Source organism: Aedes aegypti, chromosome 3 (assembly GCF_002204515.2).
Source record: "Aedes aegypti strain LVP_AGWG chromosome 3, AaegL5.0 Primary Assembly, whole genome shotgun sequence".
NCBI classification, from domain to species: domain Eukaryota; kingdom Metazoa; phylum Arthropoda; class Insecta; order Diptera; family Culicidae; genus Aedes; species Aedes aegypti.
Window position 1 is genome coordinate 232,068,090 of NC_035109.1, and position 17,928 is coordinate 232,086,017.

Sequence of the window (17,928 nt, forward strand, 5' to 3'; positions counted from 1 at the left end):
AATTTGTCCACTGACCAATTGGTACCATTGAACTGAACAAATTTGCCGAAGACATCAATATTCTATCTTGCCTTGTTTTGGATTTATAATCAAAATAGCTCCGCGTGTACTCAGTACACGATGCGACCGCTGGTGTAACTTTTTTTTGAGCGACTGACGGAAGGTTAACAACTTATAAATGATATATTTTGAACATGTTTAATTCCTCTTTACGCTTTTATTGAGGAATTTTCAGTTAATATTAAATGTGAGGTGACATACTATTAAATAAAGGGTTTCTTCCTAAAACGTAACGTATTTTATGGTTGATCCCTTATGTACATCAAATATGTACTTAAAATTAATAATCTATGAATTATCAATCCTATTATTGTAATGGTTGACTTACTGATGTTTAGTGAAGAAACTGCGTCCAATGGCTCATTCTAAAACTTTCTTCCAAGGTTTTCACAATTTTGAAATTATTCGATTAGTTTCATGCACACACAAGCAAATATGTTGCCAAAACGTGATTGTGTTGTTGGATTTGAAAAATATTGACATTTGAAAATTTGATTGAACAATTTGTTTGAACTATCGTTTTTTTCGTTCCCACTTGCCCCGCGGTACCTTATATTATTTTTCAGAATTATACCTTTTTCTTTAAATCATCGGCAGTTTAAAGTTTTACTAATATAACGATTATTTGCATTACACTTGCTTATATTTTCATAAGTCATATTTTCTTCTTTTGACCAAATGCTGTTCCCTCAAGAGAAATATATTTATCATAATTATTGAATTTAGAGCGTACTATATGTTCATAAAGAGTCTTATTAAAAACAGCAAAAAGATTAATATCATTTTCTTCTAAAAATAGGATTGCGAACCGAACTCTGCACCGTTGTTTGTGTGCAGCTGTAAACAAAACGACACGGTGTATACTCACGTCAAGGAAACTGCCTATCTCTCAGATGTGATCAGAATAAATCAAAATTTTATATTATGTTATTTATTTGATTGCTATGAGAACTATGTAAGAATTTTCTTAGTACGATATTCGAAGGATCGAAGCAAACCGATCCTGCAGAAGAACTAATAAGTCGTAAGTCGTTTTAGTTACTGTAAAAATTTGATTACAAACGTAATGAGAAAAACCTCTACTGGCAGCTATTGGCGCTAGTAGAGAAGTGAATAGTTGCTCACATTTAGGATGTTCTTCTATAAGATCTGCCTGTTTATTGAACTGACAGTGATTAGCTTATTATAGGGACGTTCCGATATTGCGAAGTATCGATATTTGATTCGATACGATTATCGAATCAAAGTATCGATACCACCGATTTATTGATTCAAAATATCGATATATCGCAATATCATATGATATATTTGAAGGGTGCAAAATTCATATATCGCAGAAGTACCTGACGTTTAGTTTACTCCAAATCGCAAATAATTCTTTGGGCTCTTAATTTTACCAGTGTCTTGATCGATAGAGACATGAATATCTTCTTTGGGACTGTTCATAAACACGTGGTCATTAATAGGGACAGGGCAGGGGAGTTCTGGTCAAAAACCACGGTCCATTAAAAAAATGTGTAGATAGAAGATCATGAGGGGGCGAGGAGTCTTGAACTGCAAAAAAAAATCTTGCGTTGAGTATCATAAGAGCGCATATATAGTGATCGATTTTCTCTTAAGCTTATTACTAGGCCGGACAACCATTTTCAACTGCAATTTTCGTTTAATTAATAAGTACCTATTGCTCTTCATTATGCTGCATCATGAAATGTTACGAAAATTGATTGAATTTCTTGTATAGAAAGAGAAAATTCAAAGATCATTGCAAATATACCTGCATGAAACTAAATGCGACAGAAATAATTAGGTGGTTCATGGACAGCCTCTTTATGAAACATTGTATAACAGTGGGTATGAGAACTGTTTTAAATTATTTAAAAATAACTTGAGTTTTGATAAAAACACTACAATTTTCCAAACATTCGTTTACGATATATCGGAAAGAAATATCGATATCATCGATATATTGAAATGGAAATATCGATACCAAAATATCGAATATCGAAAGCAAAATATCGATATTCCGATATATCGGAAGTATCGGAACGTCTCTAGCTTATTATTTGTATATAAATGATGATTTATTCTTCTTTTAAAATAAAATGTTCTTTGAAATTTGATTTTGAAAATCATAAGAAATGCATGCTAACTGTAGTTCACTATTGTTTTCATTTTTGACCAAACGGCATTCGGCCAAATGACCATTTCGGCCAATTGGCGGTCAGCCACATGGCATTCGGCCAAATGTCCCGGCCCATATCTCATATATGTTCATTAGACCATTTAACAAAAATCGAAATGTCTGGGATTCAACTAGTCACCCCCTAGCCCTAATTGCAATAATAAAACAAACTACCAGACAAATTTGCATTCAATTTAGAGAAGATTAGGAGGTGCCTCAAGTTTATGTTTTTTGGTTATTTTTTACATTCGAAAAATTCTAACGAGAATTTGGAAAAACGAAAATAAAAAAAAAATACCACTAGTTGAACGTATTATTAGTAATTTACAACATTTGAGAACACTGTAAGCCGATTAGAGATGGTTTTCACCTCATAAAATTGATTTCTGTTCATTAAAGTACCTTTGAAACATACATTTCTCTACAGTTTTTGTTCTACGAGATTCTTAACCTCATGCCTAATCAAAAAAAATCAACCGTAGTATCATTCCTTTGCCATTTTTGAACATTATTGTAGTACATCATTTTCGTATACGAATAACAGATAAATTGTAAAAAATCGTCGGAAATACGACATTCCTCATTTCCCGGCATTTAGAGCTGCTGCCAAATGGCGTAATTGCTGACTTGCTACAAAATTGAACAGCAATAACTAAAGCCCAACCTATGGCCCGCTGGCTGCATCCGGCTCGCGATGCGACGTCATATTGTGTTGCCCGTGAAGAGTTTGAAGAATCTTCTCATATCTGGCCCATTGAATGCTGTGCTTATTTAAAGCGATAACATACGAAGGATCATTATTACCCTGGTAGCATACATGTTATAAATGAGGCAGAATTACTCTTATATGACTAGATCTGGTCATATATAAGATTTATTCTGCCTCGATTATAACATGTGTGCTACTCGGGTAGAACTTTTGAGTTAATTTGAAGCTAGTATTCCAATATAGTGATATAATTTACAGTTCTTTTGAATTGATTTGGTTTTATGAATGATTCCAAAGCATTCAATTTCAATCTAAAAAGATACTGTAAAACTTTGAAGTTTTCTTTTTTGAAATGAATAAGCTTCAGAATTCTCCTACACATAAATCATGCTTGCGAAAATTATGAGAAACATATTTTTTTATAATAAGAATAAATTTATTAGGATTACAATCTGACATAACTTTTTTCAATACTCAATAAGAAAAAATTGTGTACATTATTTTACGGAAAAAAATTCTCACAAAACCAATAGCAGGATTTCTCAGAATCGTTAAAACCAAATTTTCACAAAACTGGGCAGTGTTTCCAAATATTCCTGGGTGCATTGCTAATCGAAATCTGGATTCATATAAAATCCTGCGCAGATATTTCACAGATTCCAGGACTATATTTTATAATGAAGATGCTGATGGTATCGTAGAAACATTGTTTACAGATACCTGCGTTGGAGTTTCGCAAAATGTAACGCAGGAATCTAAAGTAACCCTAGGCAAGATTTTCAAGTAATGTCGGGTGTCATTATGACAAAATTATGAGTGGGTTTCTTAAAACATCTTAAAAAAAAATATTATAATACAAAGTAGGATTTTTCATAATTCTTGAACGGAATTCTGAAGAAAGCTTGTACAAAAACTCCTTCGAAAAATCAGCATAGAATACTTAGAGAGATTCTTACTGAATGTTTCCAAAATAAGTATTGCTTACGAATTTTAACAAAAACGTTGAAAATTCTTTAGCCCGCCGCATGATATTATTTAGGAGATTTGGACTGCGGTTCAAAAAGATTGGACAGGCCTGAACTAAAGAAATCAATACAAACTTGTCCGAAAGAAACTTTCAAGGAATTAATGTATGAATTTCTGGGAGAGTTTTCGTTGTTATTCCATTATTAGACTGTCATAGAATTTTCAGGAGAAAACATTGAAGGAATTCCTCTTAGCATATTTTGAGAAATCATTTAAAGAATTTCAAGACGAATTCCTCGTATAATAGCTTGAGGAATATTTTTAACAATTTGTGGAGTTTCCATACACATTCTTGAAGAATGTTTTGAATGAATCACTAAAAGAAATCCTGAAGGTTTTCCACCTTGAATCTACGAACCTATGGTAGAGTCGCGTAGTAATCTCTGGAGCCTCAAGAATTTACACCAAGATTAATTGTAATGCGAAAAAAGGTAAACAGAACTATAGATACAGTTTGCGTAAAAATTTTACTTTGAAGATTTTTCAGATATGCTTTCGACTACGCAGTCTTTATTTTTCAACGGGTATTTTATTTGGCCGACGTTTCGACACGGGAACTATGTTTTCCTCTGGGGGTAAATATTGTTGTCGTTTGTAGTTCTATGTTTGGTCTAACCTTAATTGACACGTCTGGATATTTTAGGCACATGAATAAGAGAAAATTAAAATAATTATCTTTTCAATACAGCTTGTACTGTCAATGGCGCAGAGATCTTTGTTTACCTCTGTATTGAAAATATTATGTACAAACATTTATTTCAGCGTTTAGGCTTGGTTCAGAACAAACCTATTTCTAACTTTTTCAGCCTTAAGATATAAAGGGGCTCGGAAGTGCAATGATTAATTGAACAATGTACCGTTTTGATTCATATTACGGACACTTAAGGACTCAGGGAAATATAACCCAGCATAGAGCATACAAAATAAATCATTCTGTATGATTCCTTAGCGCTATCGAGCGTTTGAAGCTCTTTACTTTCGAACGGTGGGTGAAGAATACGCTTCCGCAACTTCAATAATTTTAAATAAATGAAAATGTGTGACCTTTTCATGATTCTTATTCCGGGCGCTTCCTCATTTTTGCCTCATATTCCGGACACTTTGAATCGAATTCCGGACAGCTCATGATAATCATTAATGGAACAGCCAAATCATCAATCGAAGTCGTTAAACCACCAAAGAGACATCTAAGGTAGTTGGTCATTATAAATTTTCAAAGATATTTATGGAAAAAGTTTACTAAAACGAGCCTTGAAATTGAGAACTTTTGAACAGCAAAAATTGAAACATTTCGCGTGAAATGTTTCCCATACAAAGTAGAGTGTCCGGAATTTGAAGCTGTCCGTAATATGAATCAAAACGGTATTTTTATATTAAAAAAAAATATTCTGCTTAAAAGTACTGTTCTATAAAATTGAGATAAACGCTACCTTCATCAATATACTGAATGCTACGGGGGCCCTTACATATCACCAAATAAGGTCCCCTTCAAATCTGATTTCCATTGCCCGTATACAATTTAGATTATCAAAAAAACTCAACCATACACTGTGCTACAAAGCCAAAGTTCAGCAAAAATCACACAATTAAAACCAAATTTGAAAAAAATGATCGCAAATTGGCTGAGGTTTGATTATAGAAAATGTAATGATAATGCGGATGATCTAAAACTTTTCACTGGAACTGTATGTAGGGATACTTTCTGTATAGATATTTTGATGAACTAACCTCCAAGTCTTAGGCAACTTTGTTGATGGTATCCCTTGGTAATGTGTGTCATTTTTGCTCAACAAAACTGTACAGCTCCCCTGAGGGCATAAACCGGAACAAGCTAGATTAAGTCAGTTATTCTAATGAACTCTTACACACAGGTTAACTTTCAAAAATTACAGCGCACGCTAGCTCCGCAGCCCAGACCAGACACCGATACATCCAACGATGCGTGGTAACTTGGCGCTCTTGGTTGGAAAACTTGGTTGTTCAGAAGTCCACACCCCCGACGTTATCATCGTTCAGTTCAGTTTTCCAAGTAGGAACCCACCCGAAAGAGACGGCGAGGTAACGAAATTAACTGCATTAGTGAAAAGTTCTGCCTCTCAAGTATGCACCAAGGCGGAAGCGTATCTTTTCATCCGCAGGCACAAATGCATGTAGATTAATTCAACTAGATAGTACTTTTTCTCGTTAGTTTGCCGTTTTGCCGCCGGCTGATGGAAAAGTTGAGCATCGAATAGAAGCAAAGCAGCACCAGCCAGCCAGCAGCCAGCCAGCTAGAGAAAGAAAAAAGAAACTTCTTTCACCAAACTAGAACATGCCCCACGTAGAGCACAGGGACGAGAACTTGGGAGCATTTCCAGCTTAGAACGCAAATCACTTCCTTTTCCGACTTGAATGTAGAGTAGGGCGATTCAAAATTTAACAATGTTTGAAAATCCAATCTTCTTTTTCACCATAAAATATAGTGTGCTATGAAATTTTCTGCTTTTTTCGGTGGTGATTTGAAGGTGGCCTACATACAATGTAGGTTTATATGGAAATTACTATGGAGAAATATTGAAATATGTGCCAAACACGTTAGTGTTAGTGTTACTGAAAAACAGGATTCCCGTAAATTTCAGAATACATGAAATCCTGGACAGGATGTAAACATTATGTTTTTCTCCTGCAAGAATTCTGTGCAAGTGCTAGAGAAAAAAAACAGAAATTTAACAATGTTTTGAAGAATTTCTTTAGGAATATCTGTAATAGGTGCATTTTACTAACATTTGCAACGAATAGTTTTAGTAGTTTTGCAAGATTAATTTCAAGTCAATTTTAAAATGTCATTTTCATTTGCGTTTCAAGTTGGAAACACCCTTGAGCGTTGAGCTTCTCTGGCCGCGTCGGACCGATATCAACCGAAAGTCAGCAGGAAGGAAATATCTGAACACGATCTAACACACCTGGCTCACACTTCCACAGACTGGTTTACCTCCATTCGCTTCAGAGGCACACAAAAACCACCCACCTCCACCACTGCTGGCAGAAAGTACGCTACGATTGTGCAATTCCAGCGAGACACCTAGATGACAGAGCCATACTATACCTCGCCGTATTTGAACAGGGAAGAAAACGAGCAGAAATTTTCGAGAGATTAAATTATCTTTCACTTACCCTGCGGACACTGAAGCGTGACGGAGCCACCGAGTTCCACTTCCATTTGGCCACCTTTGAAATTATTAGCACCGTTCTGAAGACCAGCGGCCGCCGAAGTGGCTGATGAAGATGAGGACGACGAAGAAAGCGGTAGATCTTGCTCGACTGGTTCCGATGTGACGTCGACGGAATCATCTGTGGATAGGAAACTGGGTGTTAATCAAAATTTCGTTGGGATAGAGAAAAGTGTGAATATTGACGCGGTTTCTCTACTTTGCTGATAGTTTAAAAACTAACTGTTTTCGTCAACGATGCCAGATCTTCCCCTAAGAATTTCCGTAGAACTTGAAGAAGAATTGAAGAGTTTTTACGGATCTCCGGATTCTATAAATAAAACCTACGGAAAAAACGAATTTTGTTTTCTGCGTGTTCCGCAGACGAAATTCCACAAGTTCTACTCTTAACCAACTCTAATTTTAAATTTGTATCGTTTAATTTTCGGAATTACAAAACAATTTAAGTAAGATTTTTAAGTGCTACAAAAACAGTACTTTTTATTGCTCTTTTTCGACCTATTGATCTCTTGTAGATCCTTGTTTGGAACCATGGCTTGGTTTTTTCGTTGCACCCGTTGTGACAGCTAGCGGTGGTAATCCTTCTTGAACACCGTCTTGGGAAAAAATCCCGTCGATGATTTACTGAATATACAGTCGCCTCTCCACATCTCGATATCGCAGGGACCATCGAGATAGGGAGAGATCGAGACCAGGGGGGGTATACGCAACGAGGTTCGCCTACCGTTCATGTTTTGTGGGTGTATTGGTTTGGCTCACAACGCTGCTAGGCATCCCGCTGTTCGAGTGTTGAAATGCATCAGCATTTGCTGTCTGGCATGGCCCGCGTTTCGGCCTGTGCTGTTGGGGTCGGCCCGCCCGAGAGATGATTGTTAGGCGAGCTTTGTTTGTAGTTGACAGCCGTACACCCACCCTGATCGAGACAGAGAACAAATTTTTGATGAATACTAGATTGAAAAACACTTCGTTGCTAAGAAAGTAATACACAAACAGACGTCATTTCGCGCTCCTAATTTGTTTTCAACAGAAACACATCGATATACCGTTTTGATTCATATTACGGACACTTAAGGCCTCAGTGAAGTATAACTCACGAAAAAGCATGTAAAATAAATCACTCCGTATGATTCCTCTGCGTTATCGAACCTTCAAGCCCCTTAATCTTCAAATGGTGAGTGAAGATTTCGATTCCCAAACATGAATAATTTTAAATAAATAGAAATGTGTGGAATTTACATGATTCTTATTCCGGACGCTTCCTTACTTTTGCCTCATACTCCGGACACTTCGATTCGAATTCCGGACAGGTCAAACAAATCATGGATAGAAATGTCAAATCATCAAATGAAATCGTTAATCCACTAGAGAGACGCCTAAGAAAGTTGGGTATTATAAATTTTCATGTATATCTATGGAAAATGCTTGTTAAAACGAGCCTTGTAAGTGAAAACTTTTGAACAGCGAAAATTGAAACATTTCGTGTGAAATGTTTCCCATACAAAGTAGAGTGTCTGGAATTTGAAGCTGTCCGTAATATGAATCAAAACGGTAGAGTAAGGTGGGGCAAAAGTTCGACCTTAGTGGTATAATCAAAGTTTCCAGGAAAATAATAGCAGTTAAAACAAAACAAATACCATACAGTGAACCTTCAACAAATTGGCTATAATTTTGCTGAACAAACTTGTGTCAAAATATTTACCCATTTTTAGTTATAACGGTGGGGCAAGAGTTCGAATCTAGTGTGGGGCAAAAGTTCGCTGGCTAAAACCCAAAATATCGATCCTTTTATGACAGGCATACTTTACACCAGCCGTAAACTTAAGTTTGCCGAAAAATACACACTAAATTTTCATCAAAAAAATGCCCAAAACCGGGTTAGTTGTAATATACTCAAAAATAGCAGTTTTTCGCAAAACTAAGTGGAAATGTAAAATTTTGGTGACAGTCTTCACACGATCAGACAAATATAACTAAATTTGAAGATAATATGTGGATTTTAGGTAATTTGCAAATTTTTCCGTGATTTTATACATGGGTCGAACTTTTGCCCCGCTGATTCAAACTTTTGCCCCACTATGGGCCAAAAATTGTTTTCAAGCATTTATGCAAAATCTAATACACTTCAAAGCAACCTTATGATAGGCCTAGAAACGCCCTTACATAAAATATTGAAAAAGATTTTATCTTCAATCGGTTCCATGCAACAAAAGTTTGACCAAAAATTACAATATTCACGTCGAAAAACAACAAATAGCCATAATTTTTCCAAATCTCAATCGATTTTTATGATATTTGGAGTAAAAGTCTCTTACTTGAATAGCATTCGAACCACAATGACATTTATAAGATTTGTTTTGAATTGAGCTAGAAATCTTAAAAAGAAACTCTTACCCCACTCGAACTTTTGCCCCACTTTACTCTATGGTGATATCGAGATAAGGAGGATATCGATATATGGAGAGTGTAAATGTCTGCAGACTGAAGGGACTTATGAAATCATCGACATAGGGAGAGATATCGAGATGTAGAACATCGAGAAGTGGAGAGTCGACTGTAGTTGCAACCACAAACAATAGGAAGATCAAAATCTCTCAATTCACAACTTGTTTCCAAAAAGTGGTTTAAAGAACTGTCACCAAACGTAGGGAAAATGAAAAAAGGGCGTTTCTCCGGAATGCGCGCTTTCTTCCAAGGGAGCAATTCTTGCTAAAACCAGGCCGCCATCGGCACCCATTGTTGGAATTCCAATTTTATGTCTCTGATCGCTAGTATATGCTAAAACTAAATGCTAATCCTTTCTGTTTTCCTAATTTAGTAGACCCATCGTACGCAAGCTATCTAAACAGTTTACGAAAAAGCCATTTTTTTTTAAATTTTAGGTATTTCTTTACGTGATAAGTCTCATATTTCTCTTGGAACACAAATCAAACTTAGTGGCATCGTATAAAGGAAGGATATAGCTTTCCTCTGAGACTAAACAAATTTTGGCGGTTATTTTAAATTTGACCGCCATATTGAATTTTGTTAGAAAAACCGTTTTTTCACCATTCAGAAATTCTCCATACAGCTAGTTCAGAATTCTGAGGTCACCATTAGAAAACTGAGAAAGATAGGCTACAAAACTAGGTGAGCAATGGTATTCAGCTTATGAAATGAACGATTTTCTAAATCATGTTCTACTTTGATCTTCTTTGATTTTCTGTGCCATAAACTGCTGCCTAACATACAAGTAAAAAAAATTGCAATGTTGAACAGCTAAGAAGCAGGCTTTGACCCAATGTGGACGTAATGCCAATACTCAGGAGATTCAAAAATCCGATTTCAGCTGTGGTCGATTTTTGAAAGTTTCAAAACCAAATCCGTGTATATCCAATAAAATATGTAAAATCTAATTTTTGTGTTACTTTTCCACAAATATAGATATTCGACATAAGTAAATTTGAAATGAAATAATTTATTCATATTGAAAACACCTGAAAAACTAATTTCGTGAAGTTATCGTTTGTGGAGAGAAAAACTGGCGATTGTTTTTAGAATTTTAGCATTTTGTCAAATGTTTTCTAGCAAAGTCAAATAAAATTTTTATCAAAAATTCTTGTGGAACGTCTTATACAGAGTACTTGAACTCACCACATCGAAGGATTTTGATGACCACATTTATTACTGGTTAAGTTCCAACAAAACAAAAAAGTAGGGTCTGTGCTGGCTAGATAATAATTGATTTTCTTAAAACACAAATTGCAATCTAAAAGTTTCTTTATTCAAACAAAATTATCAAAGTCGGCATTCAAAATGCCCCAAGTAAAAATACAAAAATTTGAATTTGTTTATTGTTCGTTTACTTGAGGAATAGATTCCCGTGCTCATTTTCAATGTGGAAAAATAAGTACTCACACGCCAGTTTATATGGCAGTTTCATCGAAGCACGCACCTTGCATTCAATGTACAATCCAACATAATGCGTTACATGTGCGTTACTTATTAGTTTTGTTAGCTACGGCTCCATCCAATATATGGCAAACATGGTGGGAGAATATTTTGGTGTGACAAAATTATTTAGGTGTGAGTCTATTAGAGGGCAAAATCCTCAATATATGTTTAAAAAATATTGTGATTCTCGTTTTCTAAGTCGTGCCCATACTTCCTGGGACACCCTTTAAAACAAAATGGTGTCAAAATCCAATATGGCCGCAAGATTTTTTCACTTAAATCAATACTCTTATTTTTCATTCGACTCTCTGTATTACTATTTGCTATGTGTTCCAAGAGAAATATGAGATATAAGTATCACGTGAAGAAAAACCTAAGATTTATAAAAATGTTAAGCAAGCTGTCGTATGTAAAATTTGAGAAAACCGAAAAGACCACCCTCAAGTCTAAGCATATAGGGTAACCAATATATTGTGGACCTCCTAGGCCATTTTCCTGTAAATTTCCCAGTTTAAATCGTAAGACCAACATAATTAGCATGCCATTTGGAAAGATATGACTGTTCCACACTTGTTTCAACCGTTTGTACATAGAAAATGTGTTTTTTTTTTCTGAAATTATTTGATTCAAACGGTTCATAATGCAACCGTTACAACACGTTACACACAAAAATTAAAGCCGTCATAAATTTTTCAAATATAAACAAAAACTTTTTTCAAATTTCTGATCTAAAAGCGTAGAATTTCTTCGGTTTTTCATTGTCAATCGATTGAATAGACTATGGCAATCATATTATACAACCAGTGTCGTGGACTTTGTCGCCAAATGATAAAAAATGGCGGGAGTCCAAAATATATACCCTTAGGGTCCTAAATGTATTGGTGTGTCCAAAATAATGAAAAACAGTGCTTCACAATTCAATTATGTTCGACGTTTTTGGACCCTACATGACCGTATGGGAATTTTTATCTTGTAGAGGAAGTTTTTCTCAAAATGTTTGCATGTTATTTTACTTGGTTACGCTGTGGGATTGGGACAAAAAACTAAAATCACTTCCTTAGGTTACGACCGTTACCCTACTAGCGATCAGTGACATAAAATTGTAATTCTAACGATGGGTGCCGATGGCGGTCTGGATTCAGCGAGAATTGCTCAAGGATGAAATGATTAATGTTGATAATTGCATTGAAATGAGTAATCAGTTCGATACATTTGACAAATTTTACAAACATCAAATCGAAGCAAGTTCTAGCCCAGGCTCTTTTATTCATAAAGTGCTACAAGTCGTGGACAGTTGTTCCGGATTTGGATTTGGGCAAGAGATCTTGAACTTCATTAGGGAAATCAAGGTTTTCTTCCAAATAGCAAAGAAAGAAGACGGTTGCATTTGGCCGGAAACTCTTAAAGATCCCGAACTTCATCTCAAACATCTTGAGAGGCACAATATTGTTTGCTTGTGACGACAAAAAACTGAGCGCTTGTACCTACAAGGTCGTCTTTAAAGAGTTTATGAACAAAAGGTCGAAAGACAAAACGTCGAAAGGACAAAAGGTCGAAAAACAAAAGGTCGAAAGGACAAAAGGTCGAAAATGATTTACATGAAGGGAATTTTTTCCTTCTTTGAAAAAAGATTTTCGACGTTTTGTCCCTTCGTTTTTTGTTCTTCGACCTTTTGTCTTTCGACTTTCTGTCCTTTTGACCTTTTGTCTTTCAACCTTTTGTCATATATTCTCTTGAAAGGCCTATAAGTGACTATAAACCACCTGAAGAAGATTTACTTGGATTTCTCTCAGTTCAAGTAATCCTTTTTTTCGATATGTCTAATTAGTCAAGTATTAAAACTGTTCATAGTAATAAAGTTATTCATTGAAAATTATTTCTTAAAGAAATTTTAACGAATCCAATATGGCGATATTCAAAACTGAAAAGGCAATACACCTGATTCTGTTTTTGCACGGATTTTTTTACACGGCCGTGCAAAAAAAGTGTTCATACATATTTTTTCCGCGAAAACCTTATTTTTGCATGAAACGTCGAAAAATGATGTTACTGAGTTGTGTTTGATCCTTCGACCTTGGCGCTTGCTCCTGCGGGGGCAAGCGATGAGGGCAGGATCAAACATGTCGCGCGTTGTTCGCTTAGTGAAATGAAAAAGCACCGCGGATCGTTAGTAGTGTTTGATCTATTGATCGCGTCGGTTGCTACTGCGTGGGCGAGTGATGAACACTTATTCGGCGTACAATGCGATTATCGAATTATTTCGCGATTCCGATTAGGCGTGATTATATCATGGATTGCATCACAAAAAATTGGTGACTTCCAGATCTCTTATCCAATCCAATATTTTTTCCATGACAACCGTGGAGATGCAGAGATGATCTCGGTCTCTAGTAACAACGGTAGTCACACTAACATTCCTTCCCTTCCTCGATGACCGTAAGGACGTGGCCAGCGCCGTTATTGACTTTCAAAATTTGAGCTCTCGGTTTGTGCACATTGAAGAATGGTAAGCTAATCCCAAGCCCCATTCATCAAATCTCTGTGCAACATCGATTGCTCTGGTCATTCACGGAGTAGCAACTACGAATTGTGTATTTTTATTTTGACAGCAGAAGAAAGTTGACATCAAACAGTTGTAAATTCCAAGCGATAGGTCGGTTTAACATGGCGCCACGCAGATTTATTCTGCACAAATGCTGTACAGAAAAGCTGACGTTCCGAGATTTGGCTTAAATCGCGAAGTGTCCAAATTCCAATTTTGCAACACTGTATCAAAAACAGATGCTTATGATAACGTGCAATACATCCGAACAGAAAAATTTGGGAAAAAAGTGTTGCTCCTGCGGTATGAAAAGTACTACATTTTTCACAACGGGTTCAATCAACGGCGAAAATTACAGAACTGAATGCATTTAAAAACGTCTTCTGCCCATCTACCGAAAGTATAACAAGCCTCCATTGTTTTGGCCAGGCCTGGCATCGACTCACTATGCTTCAGCTACTTTGGAGATGATCAAGAAGGAAAAAGTCGAATTTGTTGAAACATGGCAGATTCTACCGAATTGCCCATAACTACGCCCCATTTGGAAATATTGGGCAATAATCAAACAACATCTTAAGAAGGATGGAAGATAAGCAAGTTCCATGGATTTTCTCAAGAAAATGTGGTAAGCAACACAAAGAAAAGTGACGAAGAAAGTTGTGCAGAATCCGATGGGAGGCATCAAGAGAAAAGTCAGAGCATTATCCAGGAATGCTCAATAAATGTTCAAAATTTTGTGAATTCGGTCGAGATTACTTTGATTTCCATGTATTTCAAGAGAACTCATGAATTTGTTCGAAAAAAAACAAATTGCTTTAAAAAATACGTGTACACTTTCTTAAATGAACAGTCCTTAAGCTATTTCGTTGTCAAGACACTAGAGAAATCTGGAGGTTTCATCGTAGAGAAATAGTAAGCTATGAACCCAGGTTAGCTGCATTAGAGCCACAAGAATTTGTATATCCTGCCTTAAAACGCATAAACAGAACTTCTAGGAATTCTATTATAAAACTCTTAGGCCTGTTCTTTAGCTATCATATTGAAACACCAGAAAATTCAATAGGATTAGAAAAATTTATATTTTATTTGAACATTAACAAGTAATCACGAAATACATATAAGGTTTTACAAAAAAAAAACGAGTAGACATGTTGTTACGATGAGAGGGGTTGCTATAAATTGATCAGAAAACTTAAGTATCTAGGGCCCATCTGTCTATCTATCTTCTATATAAATATAAATTGAATAATGTTTGTATGTCACGAATTGGCATGAAAGCGGGTCAATGAATTTACCTGAGTCCTTCACAGTTGATTTTTAAGGTGTTTCAACGTGTTTGTGCATACAAATGTCAAAGAACCTCACGGAAAAAAGACAAAATGAGGAAAAAAACAGGCACTTTAATTGAAGTTTTTTTCGCATTATCTAACAGCCTACTGCGTAACAAAACAAGGTGGGTCGGGTCAATAAGTGCTATATAAGAATTAAACTTTATAAATCACATTGAGGGCATTCAACATATATGTAAAATATCTGTATCCATTTATTAACAAAACATCAAATTTTGTCTTTAGAACAAGCTTTTGATCTTCAAACAAATTTTCAGGCCTGCCTTGTTATATGCTGTACCAATATGGACTAGCTGTTGCGGTAAATGAAATGTAATATGTTGATAAACAAATGTTAATAAAAGCTTAATTATGTTTAACCAAATTAGGGTAATAGTGTTGTCTAACACAGAACACCTAGGTGTAAGATATGAATGAATTGTTTGGAATGATACTTATAAGGAATTTAAAAAAAAGTAATGAGAGAGTTGTTCAATCATGTTAGTCAAATCTACGAACTCAATGCTCAGAAAATCTGACATCGTTGATTCCCGTTATATTTAGGTGGAATACTTGAAACCTTCATTTTGCCCCAATCGAATCAAACTGTATACTCACATCTCACGCTCAGATAGTATCCAATGCTCGAGTACTGGAAATTGAGATGCCGCGAGGTGCACTTGTACCAGCCGGAGTGTTCCCGCCGGATGGAGCTGAAATTGAGGAATCCATCGCCAGTCTGCGGCACCGGAGTTTCGCCGTCGTCTTTCTGCCAGACCGGCATTGACGGTGGATTTGAGTCGACGTCGCATTTGAGCGACACTTCGATGCCTTCCCGCAGCGGATAGCCGAAGCCGGGCGTCCGGGTGATGGCAAACGAGGGCGTATCTGTGTGTTTTGTGGCGCACAATGGAAATGAAACGAAATTTTTAGAACGAATGAAAGGATTGTGTTTGCTGGTAGTGACTGTGACACGACGCGACGCCGGCGGATGAGCAAGTTTTCCGCTCTGGCGCCTGTTTTTGTCTCTATGTGTATTGCAGTTTTCGGGTGGAGTATTGAGTAGGTATACTTACACTGAACGTCTAGCAGGATCGAGGCGTTTTGACGCATTTTGAGTGTGGGATGCTCCATGACGCACAGAATTCTCGCGTTGTGATGCACCCGAAATACGGCCGGAAGTTTTGCTTCCGAAATGGCACCGGTGTTTATTCTGTACGGTTCCTTATCCTGCGTTGCATAAGAGATGAAAAAGAAGGAAACAAGAGTCAGAGATATTGCCATTTTTGCAGGTGCTGTTTAGCAAGAGAACATTGTATGAAGTAATTAAACGACGATTCTCAATTGTTGAAGTACTCATAAGAACACTAAGCTTAGAAACAAACTTTGTTCCAGTTGAAACGTTATGCTAGGAATAATAACACTGATTTAAATCAGGATGATTCATAACTAGCAAGAAATATAGCAGATTTTCACTCATCAAAGCTCAACATTACGGGAATATCCTTCTCTCCAATGTCACGAATTTTCTCAAAACTGATGTTGAATATTTTACATTTAGGATACAAAAGGTTAACGAACACGAACTCTAGGCTGTTATTACCAGCATTTTAGTTGAACTGATTCTGCAGTAGTTACTTCACAACATTTCAAGTCCCGCAAAAACTCCGGTAAATCCCTTGGTGCATTCATAACAAACTGCGGAAGCACGGTTATATTCGGCTCTAACGAGGCTTCCTCCTCCGTGCGCGCATGTTTTTCTAACGGGGCTTTGTGGGGATTTTTTCTCACTTGAAAATTGTAAAATTCATCAAATTGTGTGCACCACTAATCCGCATCCGCAACCCGAATGAAAAATGTGTGAACAAGAATGAAGGCTTCTTCCCGTCGGTCCGTACGCTGGGAAAACATGTAGCGCACATCCCGTCTATTTTTCTTTCATTTCCTCCCTGGTTATGGTTTGCTGTTTGGCCCAAACAGTTTGGGAAGGTTGGCACTGCTGACTAGGGCAGCCCAGCCGGTATAGTCGCACATCGCATCGGGTGGTAGCTGCTGCAGTCGTAAGCCAAAAGCGTGCGCGATTTTCATCCCGGTTTTACAGCGGAATGGTTTGCACGCTACTGGCAGCAGTATCGCAGTTTCAGAATGAACGCTTCCATGGCACAGTGTTTCGGTTTTGTCGATTTCGTGTGCTCAACCTGTTAACGCTTAGCGTCACTGGTTCAAATAATGTTAGCCCTTGTGATACTGAGCAACTTTGCAGAAGACGCCATCTTTCTAAGTGGTCAGGCTACTGAGCTATCCGTAAAACAAAAATTCTTTGCTCAATAGCGCCGCCTGGTGGCAAAATTTGGAAACTTTCGGCTCACATAATGTTAGCTCTTGTGATACTGAGCAACTTTGCCGAAGACGCCATCTTTCTAAGTAGTCAGGCTGCTGAGCTATGCGCAAAACAAAAAGTCTTTGCTCACTAGCGCCGCCTAGTGGCAAAATGTCGAAACTTTTGGCTCAAATAATAATGTTGTGATACTGAGCCACTTTGCCGAAGACGCCATCTTTCTAAGTGGTCAGGCAACTGAGCTACGCGCAAAACAAAAATTATTTGCTCACTAGCGCCGCCTAGTGGCAAAAATTTCATGCCCACTAGCGCCGCCTGGTGTCGTAATTCCGTATCAGAATGACCACCGCATGTCAGCCCTTGAGCTACTGAACAACTCTTCCGAAGACACCAACCTTCCAAAACATCAGGATCAAGAGATATCATATGTTACACAATTTTGCATTCTTATCCCTCATGGTTCATATAGTGCAAATCAGAAAAAGCGCCCCTACCGGCCAAGTTCTCAATTAAAAGGATGATCCTCAACTCATAAAGGTAGATCGTACTTAGCACTGAAATTTCGCCGAAGACACTACTGTGCTATTTCTTTTGGCATACGAGA

General features: G+C 36.9%; 1 protein-coding gene across 2 annotated transcripts in view; it reads right to left on the reverse strand.

The window, feature by feature from the left end:
• The window catches only part of LOC5567948, a 450,669-nt gene that overhangs the window by 76,127 nt on the left and 356,614 nt on the right, over positions 1 to 17,928 (reverse strand). For both annotated transcript variants that reach the window (XM_021851321.1, XM_021851320.1), the window contains exons 5-7: positions 16,063 to 16,216; positions 15,605 to 15,874; positions 7,131 to 7,307 (exon numbers count right to left, since the gene is read on the reverse strand). In XM_021851321.1, the coding sequence (XP_021707013.1) occupies positions 7,131 to 7,307; positions 15,605 to 15,874; positions 16,063 to 16,216 (601 nt within the window). The remainder of the gene's footprint in view (positions 1 to 7,130; positions 7,308 to 15,604; positions 15,875 to 16,062; positions 16,217 to 17,928) is intronic.